The sequence below is a fragment of the Aphelocoma coerulescens genome (genome assembly GCF_041296385.1).
Source record: "Aphelocoma coerulescens isolate FSJ_1873_10779 chromosome Z unlocalized genomic scaffold, UR_Acoe_1.0 ChrZ_unloc_scaf_3, whole genome shotgun sequence".
NCBI lineage: Eukaryota > Metazoa > Chordata > Aves > Passeriformes > Corvidae > Aphelocoma > Aphelocoma coerulescens.
In genome coordinates, this window is record NW_027184088.1 from 292,804 (window position 1) to 309,619 (window position 16,816).

Sequence of the window (16,816 nt, forward strand, 5' to 3'; positions counted from 1 at the left end):
CCTAGTACTTGCTATTAATGTTAGTAAAACCAGCTTTATAACCAACCATTCCAGATGAAATCCAAGCAATGTTGAGACATTCTTATTTTAAAATTAATTGGTCTCTCACAGTGGATTTCTTTTTGTAATGAGAGGGAGAAAGCAGATTCTTGGTGCTTGTGAAAGAGCTGTTGGGAATCCTAAACTGCAAGAGAGCCTCTCATTGATTAACTTCATCTTTCTTGGGAAATTTTGCTGGTGACATGGTTGTCAGCATAATTCATTGGGGTTTTTTTAACAGTGATTTCCCTTTGGTAGACAAACATTTAGTAAATTTATTTTAAGTGTGTGTCCCACATAGGGGAACGAAAGAGAAAATACTTCTCCCTATCTGTTTGTTCACCTAGGATCTACTTGGAGTTTATCTACTCAATAAAGAAATTTGTCTCTATATTTGACATGTTAACCACCAGCGTGTGTACTTGCTTTTACTCAGCACTCCGGAGTAATAACTATCCCACAAACACCAGAACAAGAGTGTTCTGTGGCCAGAGGTCTCTCTTCTTGATAAAAAGACCCTTCCTTCAGGATATATAAATGTCCTAAAAGGAAACCATGTAATTGTCCAGTAAAACACATTCCATATTAAAAGGTGGTTTGTAATGCAAATGGGTTAAGATTAAAATTTACAGCACTACAGTTTTCTATCACACTCCTAGAAGCAAACAATGCTATCTGTATGTTTTTAAATAAAGTCTTTGTGTGTGTCGGGTTAACCTGTGGTACAAGGGACAGAGAGAGTTCGCAGTGAGACAGTCCCTAGTACCAGAGAGCTCTGTCTAGGTCACGGTGAGAAAAGAAGCCTCTCCCAAAACGCTTTGTTCTGTTACGGTCATCTACCCCAGTTCTGCTTCCCCGGTTGGCTGTTGGCTGCTCCGCCCCCTTGCTGCCTTACCTGTTCCATGCCATAGGAAGCTCTCCACTCCAGGTTCCCCCCATTGGCCTCTGCCCCTCACCACTCCCCCAGAGCTTCACCATTGGTCCCCATTCCCTAGTCCCGCCTTTGTACGGCCCCTGTGCCCTCACACCATTGGCTCGTGGTGCTAGCCCCACTCCCGTACTTAAGCTTGAGCTCTTCACCGTTCTGGCTGTTCGCCTCAAGAGCCCGTCACAGTGTAGAAGCAGTAAACAGCTCCTGTGGGAATCTGTGCAAGGATTCTTCCTGCCTCTTTGCTGTCGACCCACATTACTGAAGCTATCCATGCGCGCGTGTGTGAACTTAGCTGATCCTGCTGAGCAGCTTCGCTTTGGAGACGCCTTTTAGAGATCGCTACACCTGACGCTCCAGCACAGAAGCTGCAAAGCCAGAGAGATAGCGATATTTGTGTTGCTCCTTTAATTAAGAGGTGGACTTTTAAAAACAATAAAGTTTATCTGAGTTGCCTTGCTGTTTGTATAAATTCTTCCCCGCCCAAGATGCAGATTGCAGTTTAGAATGAAAGCACTGCCAGTCGCATCCAGACTGAAGCATTTTTATAGAACATGTTGAAGTCTAAGGATCCCATAAGTCTAACTAAGGTTATTAAGATACACTAATTACTACCGCAGGCCTGGGCCCTAGGATATATCACTGTGTCTCGCAGCCATAGGGAGGAGGAGGAGGAGAGAAGATCCAGCAGGCAGGAATTGTGCAGCAAGATTGATTTCTTTAATGACTTTACAAACTCTTTTACAGACTTTTTTCCTTCATCGTCTAATTGGACAAGGATCAGCCACCCCTGGGGTGATTGGCTAAAATCCTAAAGCATCCATTGTCAAATATTTTTCTACTGTACCATAAATAAGACTTTTCAAGGTTGCAGGTGGTTTGGTTGTTTACATAACTCTACTACCTCTTCTGTGAGAGAGAGAAAAGTCTCTCACGGACTTAGAAAATAGCAAGAAAATCCTTGCTAGCAGCATTTTTGTATCTACAACTAATTGTGGGAAAGAGTTTGGGAGAATGAGCATACTCAAAACAGCCTTTGCTTTAAAACCACCAGGGAATTGTGCTATGCAGTGTTAAAACTGTGACTTTGAAAAAAGAGTCAGGAGGTAAATTAGCAAGTTTGATTACATACAAGATAAAACTTGAAAACTGAAATTCCTGTATTTAACTCTGCTAACCCTGCGGCTTCAGTTTAAATGTTTGGACCTGAAAAAAAATTACCTAAGGTTTAGATTTCACTCAAACAATTCAGTTGTAAATTCAATTCTGTCTTGTCTAAGTAAGCATAAAACCCCAGTAATATGATGAACAATTATTGCGTTGAATTTCAATATTTCAAGCCTGAGAATTTTTCTTTATCAGTGCAAATCCCTTTTTTCTGTCTCTTCAAACTCTAAATTTTTATCCTAATTTGCCTTGAAATCTGTAATCTCTTTGCTTAAGTCTCCTTTGCTGAGCTCAAAGAAATCTAACAGTGATGTTTAATTTATTATTTCCATATCTTCCCAGTTTAATGCCATGGTGTTTCTGTGGGGCACGAAAACAAGGAACGCTTAGTAATGAGAGCAAAGAGCGCTTGGTTAAGAAGAACAAGGACCATTCGGTCAAGGCAGGAGAGATGGAACAGAGTTTCTAAAATGGCAGAACCACAGTAGTTTGCAGAAAAAATTGTTATACAAGCACTTGTTTTAGGGGAAAAAAAAAGCTGATGTGAATATTAGGAACGTGGTCACTTACATAATTGGTTAGCAGACACATGAACAGTTATACTGTTGGCTATCCAGGCACTTGTTATCCTAATCTGATAGTGAAAATATTATAAAAGCTGTGTACACAGTTAATAAATGTTTCCAGTTTTACAACGCCTGGGGACCGTGCGTCATTCATACCTCCCCTGTTTCCAGATGGAATTTTCTGTAGGTTGGAATTGTTTCTAAACTCAGTGTCCAAGTTCACAGTAAGTGAAACTCAGGGCTGGGTTATTACAGAGGTGGTCTAAACACAGGAGATCTCCTGTTTGGTGCTAAGCCACTCCAGAGGAAAGAGAAAACCACACCACCAACCAACCAACCAACCAACCAACCAACCAACCAAAGAGAAAGACCCAACGCAAACCGAGACCAGCGAGGTTCTGGTATTTATTAATGAAAGAAATCATCTCAGTTATTTTTAAATATTGGTTTTGTGGTCTTAATGTTTGCCTTCTCTTCTGATTTTTGTGCTGAATATAAAATAAAACACACTGGAGTAGGAGGGAGATTGCAACTTGGTTTGCCAGGTAAGGGAGCATAAAGAAACACATTTCTGTATGAAGATTAAGTATTGTAAGGTGCTGTCATGGTTGGAACAAAATGTGAATAATGAACTGAAGTAGAGATTTGTCCCTTGGTGGTTAGTCATTCATTCAGAATTGTACAAAGAGTTACTTCTTCTGTTGAAATATATGGGGTTGTGCTAGTGTCACGATCCTGTTACTAAAGTTCTTAGAAATGCCTCTGCCCAAATTAAGGTGCAAACGAGACCATATGCCAGTGACAACAGTATGGGTTTTCTTTGATGATGATACGTAAATATGAGAGAGAGAGAGGGTGAGGGGCACAGAAAGAGAGTGACAGGGACAGAATAAGGGGAAGATCACCTCTCCGTGGATCAGGGAGGAGATGCCACACGGCAGGCGCCCTACGGAGAGGAGCCTGCCGGAGCCTGCCAGAGGAGTGGGCAGCGCGGGATCTCCCCCATATAAGCACATTAAGACAGCGTGTTGCTGACGTGGCAATGCGTGATAGGTCGCTTAGTGAAAAATACCACCTAAGGAAATGCTGGGCCTTCAAGAAGTCTATGAACCCAGCTTGTTTCTCTCAGTAAATGTCTCCATATCCCTGCCAGTCTGACTCCATGCCTTGGTCGTTACAGATTATGACACCCCCTCAGCTTCCTCTCCTGTGAATGTCCCGTGGATGTGGCCTGTGGGGTTGGAGGTTCCACAGCTGGGCCAGTTTGTGTAAGGGAGGATGGGTGTTCACTGCCTCTGACCAGAGGTTACTCCCAAAACCTCCTCCCCCCTGCCTCATTTCAGGGGGGAGTCTGTGTAAACCTGGCTTCTGCAGGCTGTGGTCTCCCCCGCCCCAAACTCAGCCAGGGAAGAATCTCTGCTGTGGAAACAGACAAGCTGCTCTGAAAGTTTCACAGAGCTTGACTTGGACACAATCACTTTGTACCCTTGAGAATTATAGCATCAACAGAAGCAAGAAACCATAAACAGAAGTAGAAAGCACAGTTGGTTTAGGGAGGCTGATATTTGCTTTAGATTGTTTTAGATGGCTGTTAGTTGCAAGTAACCAGTAGTTTTGTAGGGTGTTAACATAGAAGCCAATGGGGACACAGCACGAGTGCCAAGAAGCTGTATAAAAGAGGCTTTGTAGAATTAAAGATGCTGTTTGCCTTCTGAACAGAGTTGGTGTGATTGATTCCTGAGTGTCACATCCGTCTCAACTGTGACACTCTGCTGCTTTTGGCTCTCTTGTGGATGCATTCCTCTCCGTCAGCCTTGTGTTTTTTTTCCTAGGCCTGAGATAATTAAAGAATGGGTTTTCTCTTTATCTAATCTTAGTGGTTTAACTTACAGTCCAAAGTCCCAGTCAGGTACCTTCAGGGAGGCTTCTTTGGTTGTAGCTTCTTTATACAGTTTTTGTTGTAATGGGCAAAACTCTTTTCTATCAATGTTTGAGGCATGAACTCTTTCAGTCTCTGAAAAGGGGTTCTAGAGATGGAGCACAACTCACAGATAAATAACCTCAGACAAATGTTTCATAGACAAGACAGGTTCTATTACCCACAGATTGACAGACCTGTGAGGAATTGGGTGCCACAGCCCGTCACAGACTCGCCAAAGCATAAGGATCAGTGAAGAAATAGGGACAAACATCAGTGCGGTCACTAATCCTGGAAAGGAGAAGGGCCCCTGAAGAAGGGGCAGTCAATAACTAACTCATGGAAGCACAAGTTAACTATTGGGAGACAGCAATGTTAGTTCAGACAGCAGATGTTAATTACAAAGCCTGAGAAGCCGAATTCACCCTAATCTTGTCAAGATAGAGGGGACAAGGATCATCTCAGAGAATGCTGAATCATTCCTCAAAGGACTACGCACGTCCAGGGAGAAAGGTGAAAAGTTCACTGCGAGGATGAGTACTGGCCTTCATCAGAAAGACCCCCGAGGAAGAGGAGAGGCCTTCCTCAGCGCGACCAGCAGGACACACAGCGCATGCGTGGCCCATATGCTAATGACTTCCGAGAAATAATTTGTATAACCACACCTGTCCCAAGGAATGTGATGAATATTCATAATTTAACCCTTAATACTGTGTTGTAGAGAGCACCAGGTGTGTGTTAGGAGGAGCGATCCCCACACACCCGGCGCGCCGAATAAAGCAAATACCCGCTTCTCTGACTCTGTCTCTGAAGTGTCTCCTGGCCCGGTTGCGGCACGATTCACCCCAAAGCCAATGTCAGCTTAAAAGGGAAATTTATTACAGATTGCTACGACTGCACTGCTTATATAGAATGACCAATTTCAGTTAAAAGCTGGCTGCAGAATGGTACAACTCTGCTGACTACAGATAAAGATACAAATGTCCATTTCAGTTCCCACAATCAAGTATGTTACAGGTTACAAAGTAGTGCCTCTATATTTATAGATATATATGTATATGTATGTATATATATATAAAGAGCCAAATAATCTCAATGTCCTCAGAGCAGGAACTAAACTGTACAATACTACACGTGTGTACACTGGACTGTATACATATATAAATATAACAATCTATGGCATATAAATCTATTGATACCTGTATAAAAATAACGCTACACAGAGTGAACTTTTACATAACTATCCAAACACCAGTGTCCCCATCTAAACTTCCATACAAGTGTAAGTCAAGAAATAGGACGGTGTAGCTATCGAGCTCTGTATGTACAGAAACAGACCTCGAGACATACAGAAACATAGCTGTGGACAGGCACAAAGGTAACTGGGTACACGGATGGGTGGGATAAGAGAGAGAGGGAACGCGGCCGGCCCATTTCCGCCTGCTCGGGCCCGCGCAGAGCGGCCCTTCTGGAAACGCAGAGCAGACGCAGATCTGGGAAGCAAAGGGAATGCTGAGTCACTTCCAGCGTGCCCTCAGCCCCGCCACAGCCTCAGCACACCCGCAGCCCTCCCAGTCCCTTCAGACCCTCCAAGCCCATCGGCCCCCAGTGCTGCCATCGCCCGCAGTGTCCGGGGTGCCCTGAGCCCCGCCAGCCCTCTCAGCCCGCGCCTCTTCCCTGCCCACTCGGCCTCCGCCGCCATCGCCCTCAGCTCCCGCAGAGCTCCGCTGCTTCCCCTCAGCCCCCACCGCCTCAGCGGCCTCTCAGTGCCGTAGGCACCAGCAGCAGCTCAGCAGCGCGGGGCCTTGGGCGGCGCTGTCCCTGCGGCAGCCCCGGTGCCCTCAGCCTTCCCGGCCCTCCAGCGGCTCCCCGGTGCCTTGAGCCCCGCGGCCCCTGAGGGGGACGGTGCCCGGTGCCCGGTGCCACCGGCGCTTCCCGCCGCTCCCGTCAGCTGCGGCCAGCCGGGACCTGGGGCTGAAAGCGCTGCTCGGCCCGGCCCCGCTGCCAGCACGGACCCCAGCACGGAGTAGTGGAATTTACTGTAATGCAGCACTGCCGAAAAGTGATCCAAAAAAGGCTAAGTTAAGCACTCTACCATATCATTACTACAAAAGGTTGCCTCTAGTGATTAAGAGAGATACATCTCCAGATACCCTACTCCCTTCTCCTTCATCCAGATCCGCACATCAGCTGGGGGAAGCTGTCCCAGCAAAGCCCTGCAGAGCCACGGCTGGGAACGGGGACATCCTGCGGTGCCTCCACCTTTGCCGGCCACGAGGCTTCCGAGGGCGCTGTGAGAGTAGCCCGGCTTGGACAGTGCTGCAGGAGCATCTGACAGAACTTCTAGTGCAGGGAACCTGATTTCATTCTCCTCTTGGTTTTCTCCCCAAGCCTGCCCAGGCCTCAAGGAGGAAGCAAAGGAGTTGTCTTGGATCCTACACCCCCAGACAGGCCCAGGTGTGGCCAAAGGTAAATACCTGTTTCCCCAAGGAGGGGATACGTAGATCCTATTGCTAACAATACTTGATTAATGTGTGGCTACATAGATCCAATTGCTGCCTGTGTCCTTACAAAGTTGATGCCAAGGCAACAAGATCTTGCTTGAGCTCTGCAAAAACCTGTAGCTATGCAGAAAGAAGTAGGTAGTCTGTAACAGGGGATGTGCATGAAGCACTTGGAGAAATCAGCACATTTAGCAGAACAGGCTAACTGCAAAAGCTAACCACTGGCTATTTGAGCTGGCAATCTTAGAGAGCATGCACAGGGAACAGGGCTGAGAAGTTCAAGCCCGAGGAAGACTTACGAGCCTTCATCAGAAACGACCACCAGGAGGCTGATGACCACCTCATGCAGAAACCACACATGTGCTGCAAGGGCTTGCAAAACCATGGAATTAGAAAATGTGTTGCAATATGAAGGATAGGAAAGTACAATGTGCACATTAAGGAAAAAAGTAGAAAAGCTACTACTGGCTGAAGAATGGACAAGTGAGTTTGTGGTGGAGTTATCCCACTCACTCCCGCCGTTGAATAAACAAATACCTGCTCTGTAGGCCTTATACTATGGAGTACTGTTTTCTGGCCTAGTTTTTGGGCATCAGAGTGCACCAGTAGGGTTGAGTTGCTGAGCACGTGCACAGTTCCCTGCAGTGCCTCCTGTTCCTGGTAGCTGTACATGCCATTGTCTCCTCTGCAGAAGACACAGCCCAGGAAAACAAGGCAAAGTTCTTACCTACTTTTCTTTTCCCACAAGACTTGTTTGTTCCAATGTTTTCTGAGAGGACTGCATTTCCCTCTCCTCAGCTTTCTTATTTCTCATTCCACAAACTAAGAGAACTGAAGGAGTTTCAGGTGTGTGGGTGCCTCATCTTTCTTTCCCTCTAAAGGCTCTGCCTCCCGGAGCCCTGGTGACCTGCCAGTGCTTTGGCACGGGAGGCATTCATTCCCTAAACACGAGGGCAGTGACTTCAGCTGCAAAGCCTCTCATTGGAAGGGCATTGCTGTTACCCTGCAGGCTCCATGGGCACGGGGTTTGTGTGAGCAGGGCAATCACAGCCTGTGTCCTGGAAACAGATCCAGCAAAATGAGCAGATCCTGCTGTCTCCTGGTCCTGCTGATCCCAGCAGCAACTCCCCTGCGAGTTCCTTCAGGGAACTTCACTCAAAGGGCTTCCATCATTTCAGCGCTTGTGAGTGTGGAAGCTGTGGTGGGTGTGGGTTGGTCGGTGCGGCCCAGCCGGAGACGGCCGGCCGGAGACGAGAGATCTCTATAAGCAGATCTTTGGAGCACGCTGTTTATTGCAAAGGGCGTGGGTACAGGGGCACTGCTTAGAGCTGCCAGCTGCAGCTCCAAGCAGGCCCAAGGTGTAAGAGAGAGAGAGAGAGAGGGAGCAAGAGAGCTAAGGGCTAAGAGCTAAAAGCAAGAGAGTAAAGAGCAAGAGCTAAGAGCTGAGAGCTAAGAGAGCTAAGTAAAAGAGTTAAGAGCAAGAGAGCGAGGTCCTTGTTACAATACAATAAATCATCTTCTGTACTGAATATTCTCACTAGCCAATCTAATACAAGGTACAAATCCTATAGCATTTACATACAGCCTATAAGAGTTATTACATTACCATAGAGTGTTACATTTTAACTTCTAAAAACTACTCCTTGGACCCCTTCAGCTGAGCTAGTAGGGTCTGCTCTGACCCTTGGACCTGTCTGCAAGCAGAGCATATTGTTCAATCAAGAGGGGATCACCTTCAGTCGGCTATACCATTGTTTTCCAGTTGTTCAGTAACTAAGACTTTATATCTCACAGGTGGCTTTCATTTCGATGTGGCTTACAGTTTTCATATTCCCAAAATCTTTTGTCAGGCAATCATAAGGCTTTCCTGTTTCATCTTCCCCAACAGTGAGAACTTGTTCTCCAGCATCCTTCTGGATTTTGGAGCATTTCAGCACTTGGGTCAATGGCCCTTCCCTCATCCCTGCCCTGCAGCAGTTACAGTCACTGTTCCCTCACCCTGGCTCCAGACCCTTTGCCAAAGTGCTGCCAAAGGCAGCGCAGCTGGCTCAGGATCCCAGGTTGCTGCTGCTCTCCAGGATGACCTTCAGAGGGACACTTGGAGCGCTCCCTAAAGAGCTCCCGGTGGGACGGGGGTGGATTTCTCCTCCCCGGGTGGCTCCTGGCTGCAGTTCTACGCTCAGGGGAGTCCCGTTTGCTCAGCAGGCCTCTGCAGCGAGTCTGTAGCCAACGTGTGGCTCTGCTGCCAGCCCAAATGTGCCGTTCCCTTGCCCAGCCTGGCTGCAGCTGGGGGGATCTGCTGGGCACGGCTGGAGATTTTCATGGCCAAAATCCTCCAGCAGCATCCCGTTTACATCTGCCCAGTCCTTTGGACAGCACAAATCTACCCTTCTTTCAGTTGAAACACTGAATTTATTGCAGATTGTTACACTTGTACTGCTAATGTACAAATACACAAAAAGCAACTTCAGTTTAAAAATGACATTTATTTAAAATTGATACACCTGTGCTGCCAATATATCAACATACAAGTATCAGTTGAAGTTTAGAAAACTAATTTATTGTTACAATCATGCTATGTAAATATATAGAGATCAACTTCAGTTAAAAACATTACTTTCTTGACACCCTCTACAACCACTCACTATACACAAATATGAAGTTTAACAATGTAATTTATTACATACTACTATAACTGTACAGCCCATATACGAATACAGAACTATTGATATCCCTCCCTAAAGAATCCCAGACCCAGAATAAATAAAATTATAGAACTATACAACTCCATATATATATAAAAATACAAGTAAATACAGATATAACCATAACAATATAGATTTAATTATGTATTACATATATCATGACATCTAACATGAAAAATACATTCCATACATAACAAACCTATCTATAAACATACAACTATCAATGGACCAATAAAAAATCCATACAGGCCCAGCAACAGAACTATACAGCTGCACAACTGAACAAGTATGGAAATATGACTACAGATGTAATATAACAACATCCATACATATACACCTATACAAATATCAGTTTACACATGTAAAGATCCATATACTTCTAGCTCTCCCACTCCAACTGTAAACATCTAGAACTAGAACTAAATCAGGAGGAACTGCAGGCGCCGATGTTCCCAGGCTCTCCCTCTGTCGCTTCCTCCCGTGCAGAGCAGCTCTCCTGGACGGGGACAGCAGATGGGACATCTGGGAAGCAAAGGGAACACTGAGTCAGGATCGGGACGTTTCCCTTGGCAGCAGCTGCACTTCCATCAGGGAAGAGAAATCTCAGAGCCTCCCCAGGAGGCTTAGAAAGAAAAACCAGGCCCAGCGGGCCAGGCTGTGGCGAGCGCAGCCCCGGCGGGACCGTCCCGCAGCCCCGGCAGCGTGGCACAGCCGGCACCGCTCCCGGGCCCTGCCGGCACAGCTGCCTTGCCCAAGGACAGCCCCTGTGCCGCCCGGGGCAGCCGCGCTGAGCGGCCCCAGCACGGGCAGGGCCCGCTCCTGCCCAGCCGGCCAGTGCCCGCGGCCAAAGCCCACGCCAGCCTCACGCCCACCCTGCCTCAGCGGCCCTGGGGCCTCACCCAGGCTCTCGGGCGGCAGCAGCAGGTCCCCGTTCGCTGCTCTTGCTGGCGGCCTTCAGCTTCTCCCTGCTGCCTCCCGTCACTCTCCGGCTCTTCTCAACGACTTCACGGTAGCTGTGGCAAAAGTGGAGGCTTTGGAATTGGTTCCACAGCCTGGCAGAGTCACAGTCCCAGACCCCTCTGTGCTCCCTGCTGGCCCCCTCCATCCCCTCAGCCCTGCCATGCCCTCAGCAAACCCCCAGTCCTGCCAGTTCCTGCAGACCCTCAAATTTTTCTCACCCCCCCTCACTCCCTTCAGACCCATCGAGTCCCCTTAGACCCAGCACCCCCCTCAGCCTGTGCCACTTCCCTCACGGAACTTCTGCCCCTCAGTCCCACCATTCATTCCCCACTTTTCCCAATTCCCTCAGCCCCACTGGTCCCCTCAGCTCCCTCTAGAGCCCTCGGTTCCTGCCACCCTGCTCAGTCCTCCCAGTTCCCTCAGTCCTAATGCCTCCCTTAGTCTGTGCCACTTCCCTGTCCCCTCAGTCCCCATCATCCCCACCCAGCAGCTCCTCCACACCTCTCTGCTCCACCATCCCCTTCAGCTCTCCCAGTCCCTTCCATCCCGACCACTGCCCTCTGCTCCCCCACACCCCTCAGCCCCACCAGCACCTCAACATCACCGTCCCTTCAGTGTCACCTCTCCCCAGCCCCTCTGGCTCACCGCCCTCCAGCAGCTCCTCAGGGCACAGTGCCTGCGGCCACCGGCAGCTCCCACCGCTCCAGGGACACCGGGGCTGCAGCTGCTGCTCCGCCCGGCCCGGCCGCCAGCTCGGAGCCAGCACAGAAAGAGGGGACAGAGGGGGCACAGGGGCAAAAGCAAGAGGTGAGAGGAAGTAGAGTAGAGAAAGAGCTTAAAAAGCTGCCTATATTTATTCAAATATCAATCTATCTATCTAAAGTTCCATATAACTATAGCTATAGAAATATAACTATGCCCATTTATAACTATATACATATATAAATGTAACTGCACATCTTTAAATGCAAATGTACATCTATAAATACAACTACCTATATAAAAAACTACATACATCTACAACTACAAATATATATTTAACTACTCAGATCTGTAACTACAACTATACAGACATAGAAATACAACTACATAAATCTATAAATATAACTACATATCTATAAATGCAACTAGAGACAGAGGGATTGCACCTGCCTGATGGTCACAAGCCCTCCCTCTGTCTCTTTCTCCCATGCAGGACAGCCCTCTTGGAGAGGTCAATCAGATGGAATCTGGGAAGCAAAGGGAACACTCAATATCGGCCCTCATGCACGTTTCCCTTGGGCAGCAATTGTCCTTCATCAGGGACTGTAAAAGATGGCCTGAAAGGGCCATCACGTGGGAATTCACTTGGGAATTTGAAGGTTGCTCTTTAAAGAACAGGGATCCTTTCAAGTTTTCAAAACCTCCAAAGGTTTGAAGTATCCCAATAAAGTCTCAGCACACGCAGTGCAAATGGCACCCACGAGAGCTTGAAGCACAGACAGTCCCAGCTCCCACAAAGAAGCCCAGCCTTGTTCCTCCTCTGTGCTGACAGAGACACCTCAGTCCTCACTGAAATGGCTGAAGCTGACGGGTGCTGTGAGCTATGAACCAGCTCCATTACCTGGGACCTACAAACTGCCCTCTGCAGTGAGCAACAGCGGCTCCAACTCGACCATCAGCTCTGGCAGGAAGAGCTGGGAGGGAAAGAGCTCCCCACGAGGCCTGCAGGCTGCACCAGCTTGGCTAAGGAATGGATCCAAAGTGCTCCCTCTCTCCTCTTAGGTCCTGCTGATCTGGGGTCATTCAGGCTTTTCCTTTTGTGACCGGATTTGTGATTTTTCAATGGGTTGGCCTCTGATGTTCAGCTCCTTGTTTTTCTTGTGTCTCAGGACAGATACCAGCAGACTGGTACTACCTTCAGTCAGTGATTTGAGACCAAACGTTTGGACTCCCAGCCTGACTTTTTGCCCTTTTATTTCCCCTGTTCCTTCAAGAGTCCCTTGGCCCAGCCTCTACCCTGCAGCAAATTCATCCAAGGACTTCAGCGCAAAATTGGGACAGCCAGGTTGGTGACACAGCTCCCACAGGCTGGGTTTATTCACTGCTCTCTGGCCACAGCACAGCACTCGGTGTCAGTGCCTCTGGAGAAGCGTGGAGGGCAGGGCTCGGGGAGGCTGTGCCAGGGCAGGATTTGACCTAAAGGCACCAGGAAGCACCAACCCTGCAGACAAGAACTCAGCTCTTCTCATCTCCCTTCCTGCCAGAGGCAGGCTCAGAGCAGCCGCCTCAGAGCTCTCTAAAGCAGTGGGGGCTCTCTCCTTACCAGGCTCCTCAGGCTCTGGGGAACTGTTCCCGCAGCTCTCGGTGCCCGGCAAAGCTCCCTCTGCTGCAGCCCTGTTCCCGGCCTCTCCTCCTGAAGACTCGGCAGCAACATTAGCATTCCCCTTGAAAGAGAACCAGAAAGAAAGAAACCCAAAGATCACTCACTGTTTTCTTGGAATGACTTCAGGGATACAACAACTCTTCTCCACTCCCATCAGGAGGGAAACGCTGCCCACACGGTTCATGTGACAATTGTTTGAAACTCAGGATTCGTGTGGCCAAGGTGCAACTGAAGCTCTTACAAAATGACCTTGGAGGCAAACCATGAACTCAGCAAACCAGGAGACACCAAGGGAGGGGATGTGCCCTCACACCCTGAGCCTGGCTTTTCCCACCAGCTCTAAGAAATCAGCCAGCAGAAAGCCTGGGGCCCTCCTGCTTCCCAACACGGCCGTCGGCAGGGGCAGAGCTCGCTGCCAGCACTGCCCAGGGCTGGGTGCTGCAAAGCCACACTCAAAGCACACATTTCTGCCTGGCACTCTCACCACCCCCCACCCAGCCGCTCAGACCATCAACACAAGGCGGTGCTTTTTGAAGCCCTCTGCTGCTGCCCCATATGGATGATCCAGGCAAACACTTATGGACCTAGGGTATTTCCAGCATCAAATTTTCCAGTGCCAAAAGTCTGTAAATCTGGAGGGTACAAAAAAAAACCAACCCAAAAGACATGAAAAGCCAGACAACCAAGCTGTGCTTCCTAATTCCACTGAGGAAGGAAATGCCCAAGATTAAGCACCTGCAAGTTACCTTTAGACAGAAAGATATTCTCACTATGACCACTTCCAGAATATTCATCTCCTCTGCAACAGCCTGTCCATCAGAATCCTAAAGATTCTAAAGATGGTTCAGAGCCTGCAATGTTTCCTTTTATTAGGGAATAAAATGCCTTTGAAAACTGCTGTGTGAGAGTTTACAGAAGACATCACACTTGAGAATAACATATTGGTAAATCCAAAAAGCCCCACTCCCCTCCTTGAGTCTGCCCTTCCTCAACCAGAAATCTACTGCAAGCAATGGGGCTGCACATGAATAGAAAGAGAGACATTCTCTGGCCAACATGTAGAACAATCTGCAAAAAGGCCTGTGCCAACACAGACACTCCAGGCAAGTCTGGGAAGAGGCAAGAGTTAAGAGAAACGGGATTCCTAATCCCAACACTGCATCTGTCAAACAAAAGGAGCAGAAAGCTGCAGCTCCAGCCCATCCCCAAGCACGGCTCTGGCAGCGCCTGCACGCTCGGCACGGCTCACACAGCAGCAGCAGCAGCTGCAGCCCAGCCCTTGCTTTGCCTTGGCCTTCCCACCCAAAACAGGCAGAGCCCACGTCTGCTGCTGCTGTCAGGGAGGCACCTCTCGCATGCCCCTCCCTGCACGGGACCCTTTGCCTTCAGTGGCAATTCTCCCCACACTCTTCTCTTCTTTCCCATCAAACAGAGCCTCTTAGAACCTACAGAGCATCACCACAAAGGCCCCTGCACCGGGGATTCTTCCCAGCAAAAGGAGCACCCAAACGTGGCCACCACAGGCTCACACCTCTCATCCTCACTAAGGGGGGAGACTTTGTCATCCCTCTTCTTTTAGAAATCTTGCTTGATCAACAAGAATTCAATCACTAAATAATCATGAAATCAACTAAAGAAGCCTTTGCAGCAACGTTGAAAAGCTCTCAGCCCAGCCCCTTCATTCCCATCCAGTGGGGTTACCTGAGCAAAGGGAGACCTTTCAGCCACGGATCTCCTGATCTCCTGAATCATTTGCTCGACCTGAAGGCCCAGATCCGCTGAAGGCAATTCCTCTTGCCCAGGTGCATTCCGTGTCTCGCTGGAGGCCGTCGATGCTGCACAAGCAGCACTGCCAGCTGGAGCACTGGAGGCTGAACTGCCCGGTGTGGCTGCAGGAATCCAAACACATTGGTCAGGCTCCAGAATGTGGCTTTGGGATGCAGAGCTCTATTGCTGCCTTGCGGTAAACATCACAGGAAGCACACAGGAAAACCAGACAGAGATTCTTCTGGCTTTCCAGGTCCCCCTTCCTAGCAGGTTTGACAATTTCTGTCTGAGAATGACAGAGCGTTGTGGGGAAATACTTCAAACGGTCACTTTTCACGACCTTTGGGAAAAGCAAAGGGAGAACTCTTTTCCTACCTGATGGCTTGCAGGCTGGGGACTGCTGCTCCGTTTGGAGCTGCTGGAAGCTGCACGGCGGGATCCTGAGCAGCTCCCGCCCGGCCGGAGGCGGCCGCTCCGTGTGGAGCTGCTGGAAAGCCCAGGGCGGGAGCCCGGCCGGCGGCGGCTGCAGCCCGTACAGCTCCTGGAGGCGGCTCAGCCCCTCCCGCCTGACCGGCAGCAGCGGCTCCCCGTAGAGCCCGAGGAGCTCGCAGGGCGGGATCCTGAGCACCTCCCGCTCGGCAGGCAGCGGCCGCTCCCCGTACAGCTCCTGGAAGCGGCTGGGCCCGTCCCGCCGGGCCGGCTGCGGCCGGTCCCTGTGGAGGAGGTGGAAGCCACAGGGCGGGCGCCGGGCCAGGAGCGGCCGCTCCCTGGGGGGCTGCTGGAAGCGGCTGGGCCGCCGGCTGCGCAGCTCCCGCCCGTCCGGCAGCGTCCGCTCCCTGTGCAGGAGCAAGAAGCCGCTGGGAGGCCGCCCCGCCGGCAGCGGCGGCCGCTCCCGAGGCAGCGGCTGGAAACGCCCGCGCCCCTCCGGCCCCGCCGGCCGCGGCCGCTGCCGGGGGCGCTGCTGGGAGCCCCAGGGCGAGCGCCTGCGGTGCTTGTTGGCCGTGCTCCGGCGCCTGATGCGCAGCAGGAGGTGGGCGCGGTCGCGGCGAAACCAGGGGTTGCTGTAGTGGAGGCACGCCCCGGCATCGCCCGGCACAGCCGCGCCAGCCCGGCCCGGCACCTTGTAGAAGCCGTAGCGGTTCAGCTGGCGCACGATGCTGCGGAACCGCGTGGCTCTGAAGGTGCGCGGGGCCGGCCCCCGGACGCCGGCCGGGCTGAGCAGCTCCTGCTCAAAGAGGGCGCGGTCGATGAGCAGCCCCTGGCCCTGGCTGTCCCAGCGCACGGAGCGGACGCGGGGGCTGTTCGCCAGACGCCACAGCTTGGCGGGGAAGGTGCGGGCGTCGAGCCCGGCGGGCAGCGGCAGCTCGGCCATCGCGCCTGTCGCCCACTGGCGCCGCAACGGCCGCAGCGCAACGGCCGCGGCTGCACCGGCGGCGCGCGGCCTGAGGGGGGCGCTGCGCTCGGCCCCGCGCGGGAACGAGCGGCACAAAGCCGGGGCTGCGGGCACAGCGCGGGCGGGGCGGCTCCCGGGGCGCTGCCCGGGCGCGGCACGGACCGGAGCGGCACGGCATGGCACAGCACGGGAAGCCCCTGGCGAGAGCACTGGGAGCAGCGGCGGGCTCTGTCCCCACGCTGTGCCGTGCCTGGATTTATTCAAAAGAATCAACTCCACAGCAAGGTAAAGGTTACACAGCAAGGTGTAAAGTAAAGCACACCTTCATTGGCCAAGCTGGGAGCACGCTGGGGTAAACTCCTCCATATGCGTGTCCGACGTGATTATCTTACCGAGGTTTTTTATACGTTTACAAATTTGTCATTCTACGTTTACAAGTTCGTTGTTATACGTGTACAAGTTTGTCATCCGCCCTTGCTTTGGTCACTAGCTATCTAGAGTTAC

General features: G+C 50.6%; 1 protein-coding gene across 1 annotated transcript; it reads right to left on the bottom strand.

The window, feature by feature from the left end:
• Window positions 1-9,608: 9,608 nt before the first annotated feature.
• Window positions 9,609-16,291, bottom strand: LOC138103975 (uncharacterized). Its single transcript, XM_069002652.1, has 6 exons — window positions 15,295-16,291; window positions 14,854-15,041; window positions 13,093-13,213; window positions 11,433-12,016; window positions 10,727-10,840; window positions 9,609-10,349 (listed from the first exon to the last, which is right to left on the bottom strand). Exons 1-4 carry the CDS (start codon window positions 16,289-16,291, stop codon window positions 12,006-12,008), a joined length of 1,317 nt encoding a protein of 438 aa, XP_068858753.1. The 3' UTR covers window positions 9,609-10,349; window positions 10,727-10,840; window positions 11,433-12,005.
• Between the last annotated feature and the right edge of the window lie 525 nt (window positions 16,292-16,816).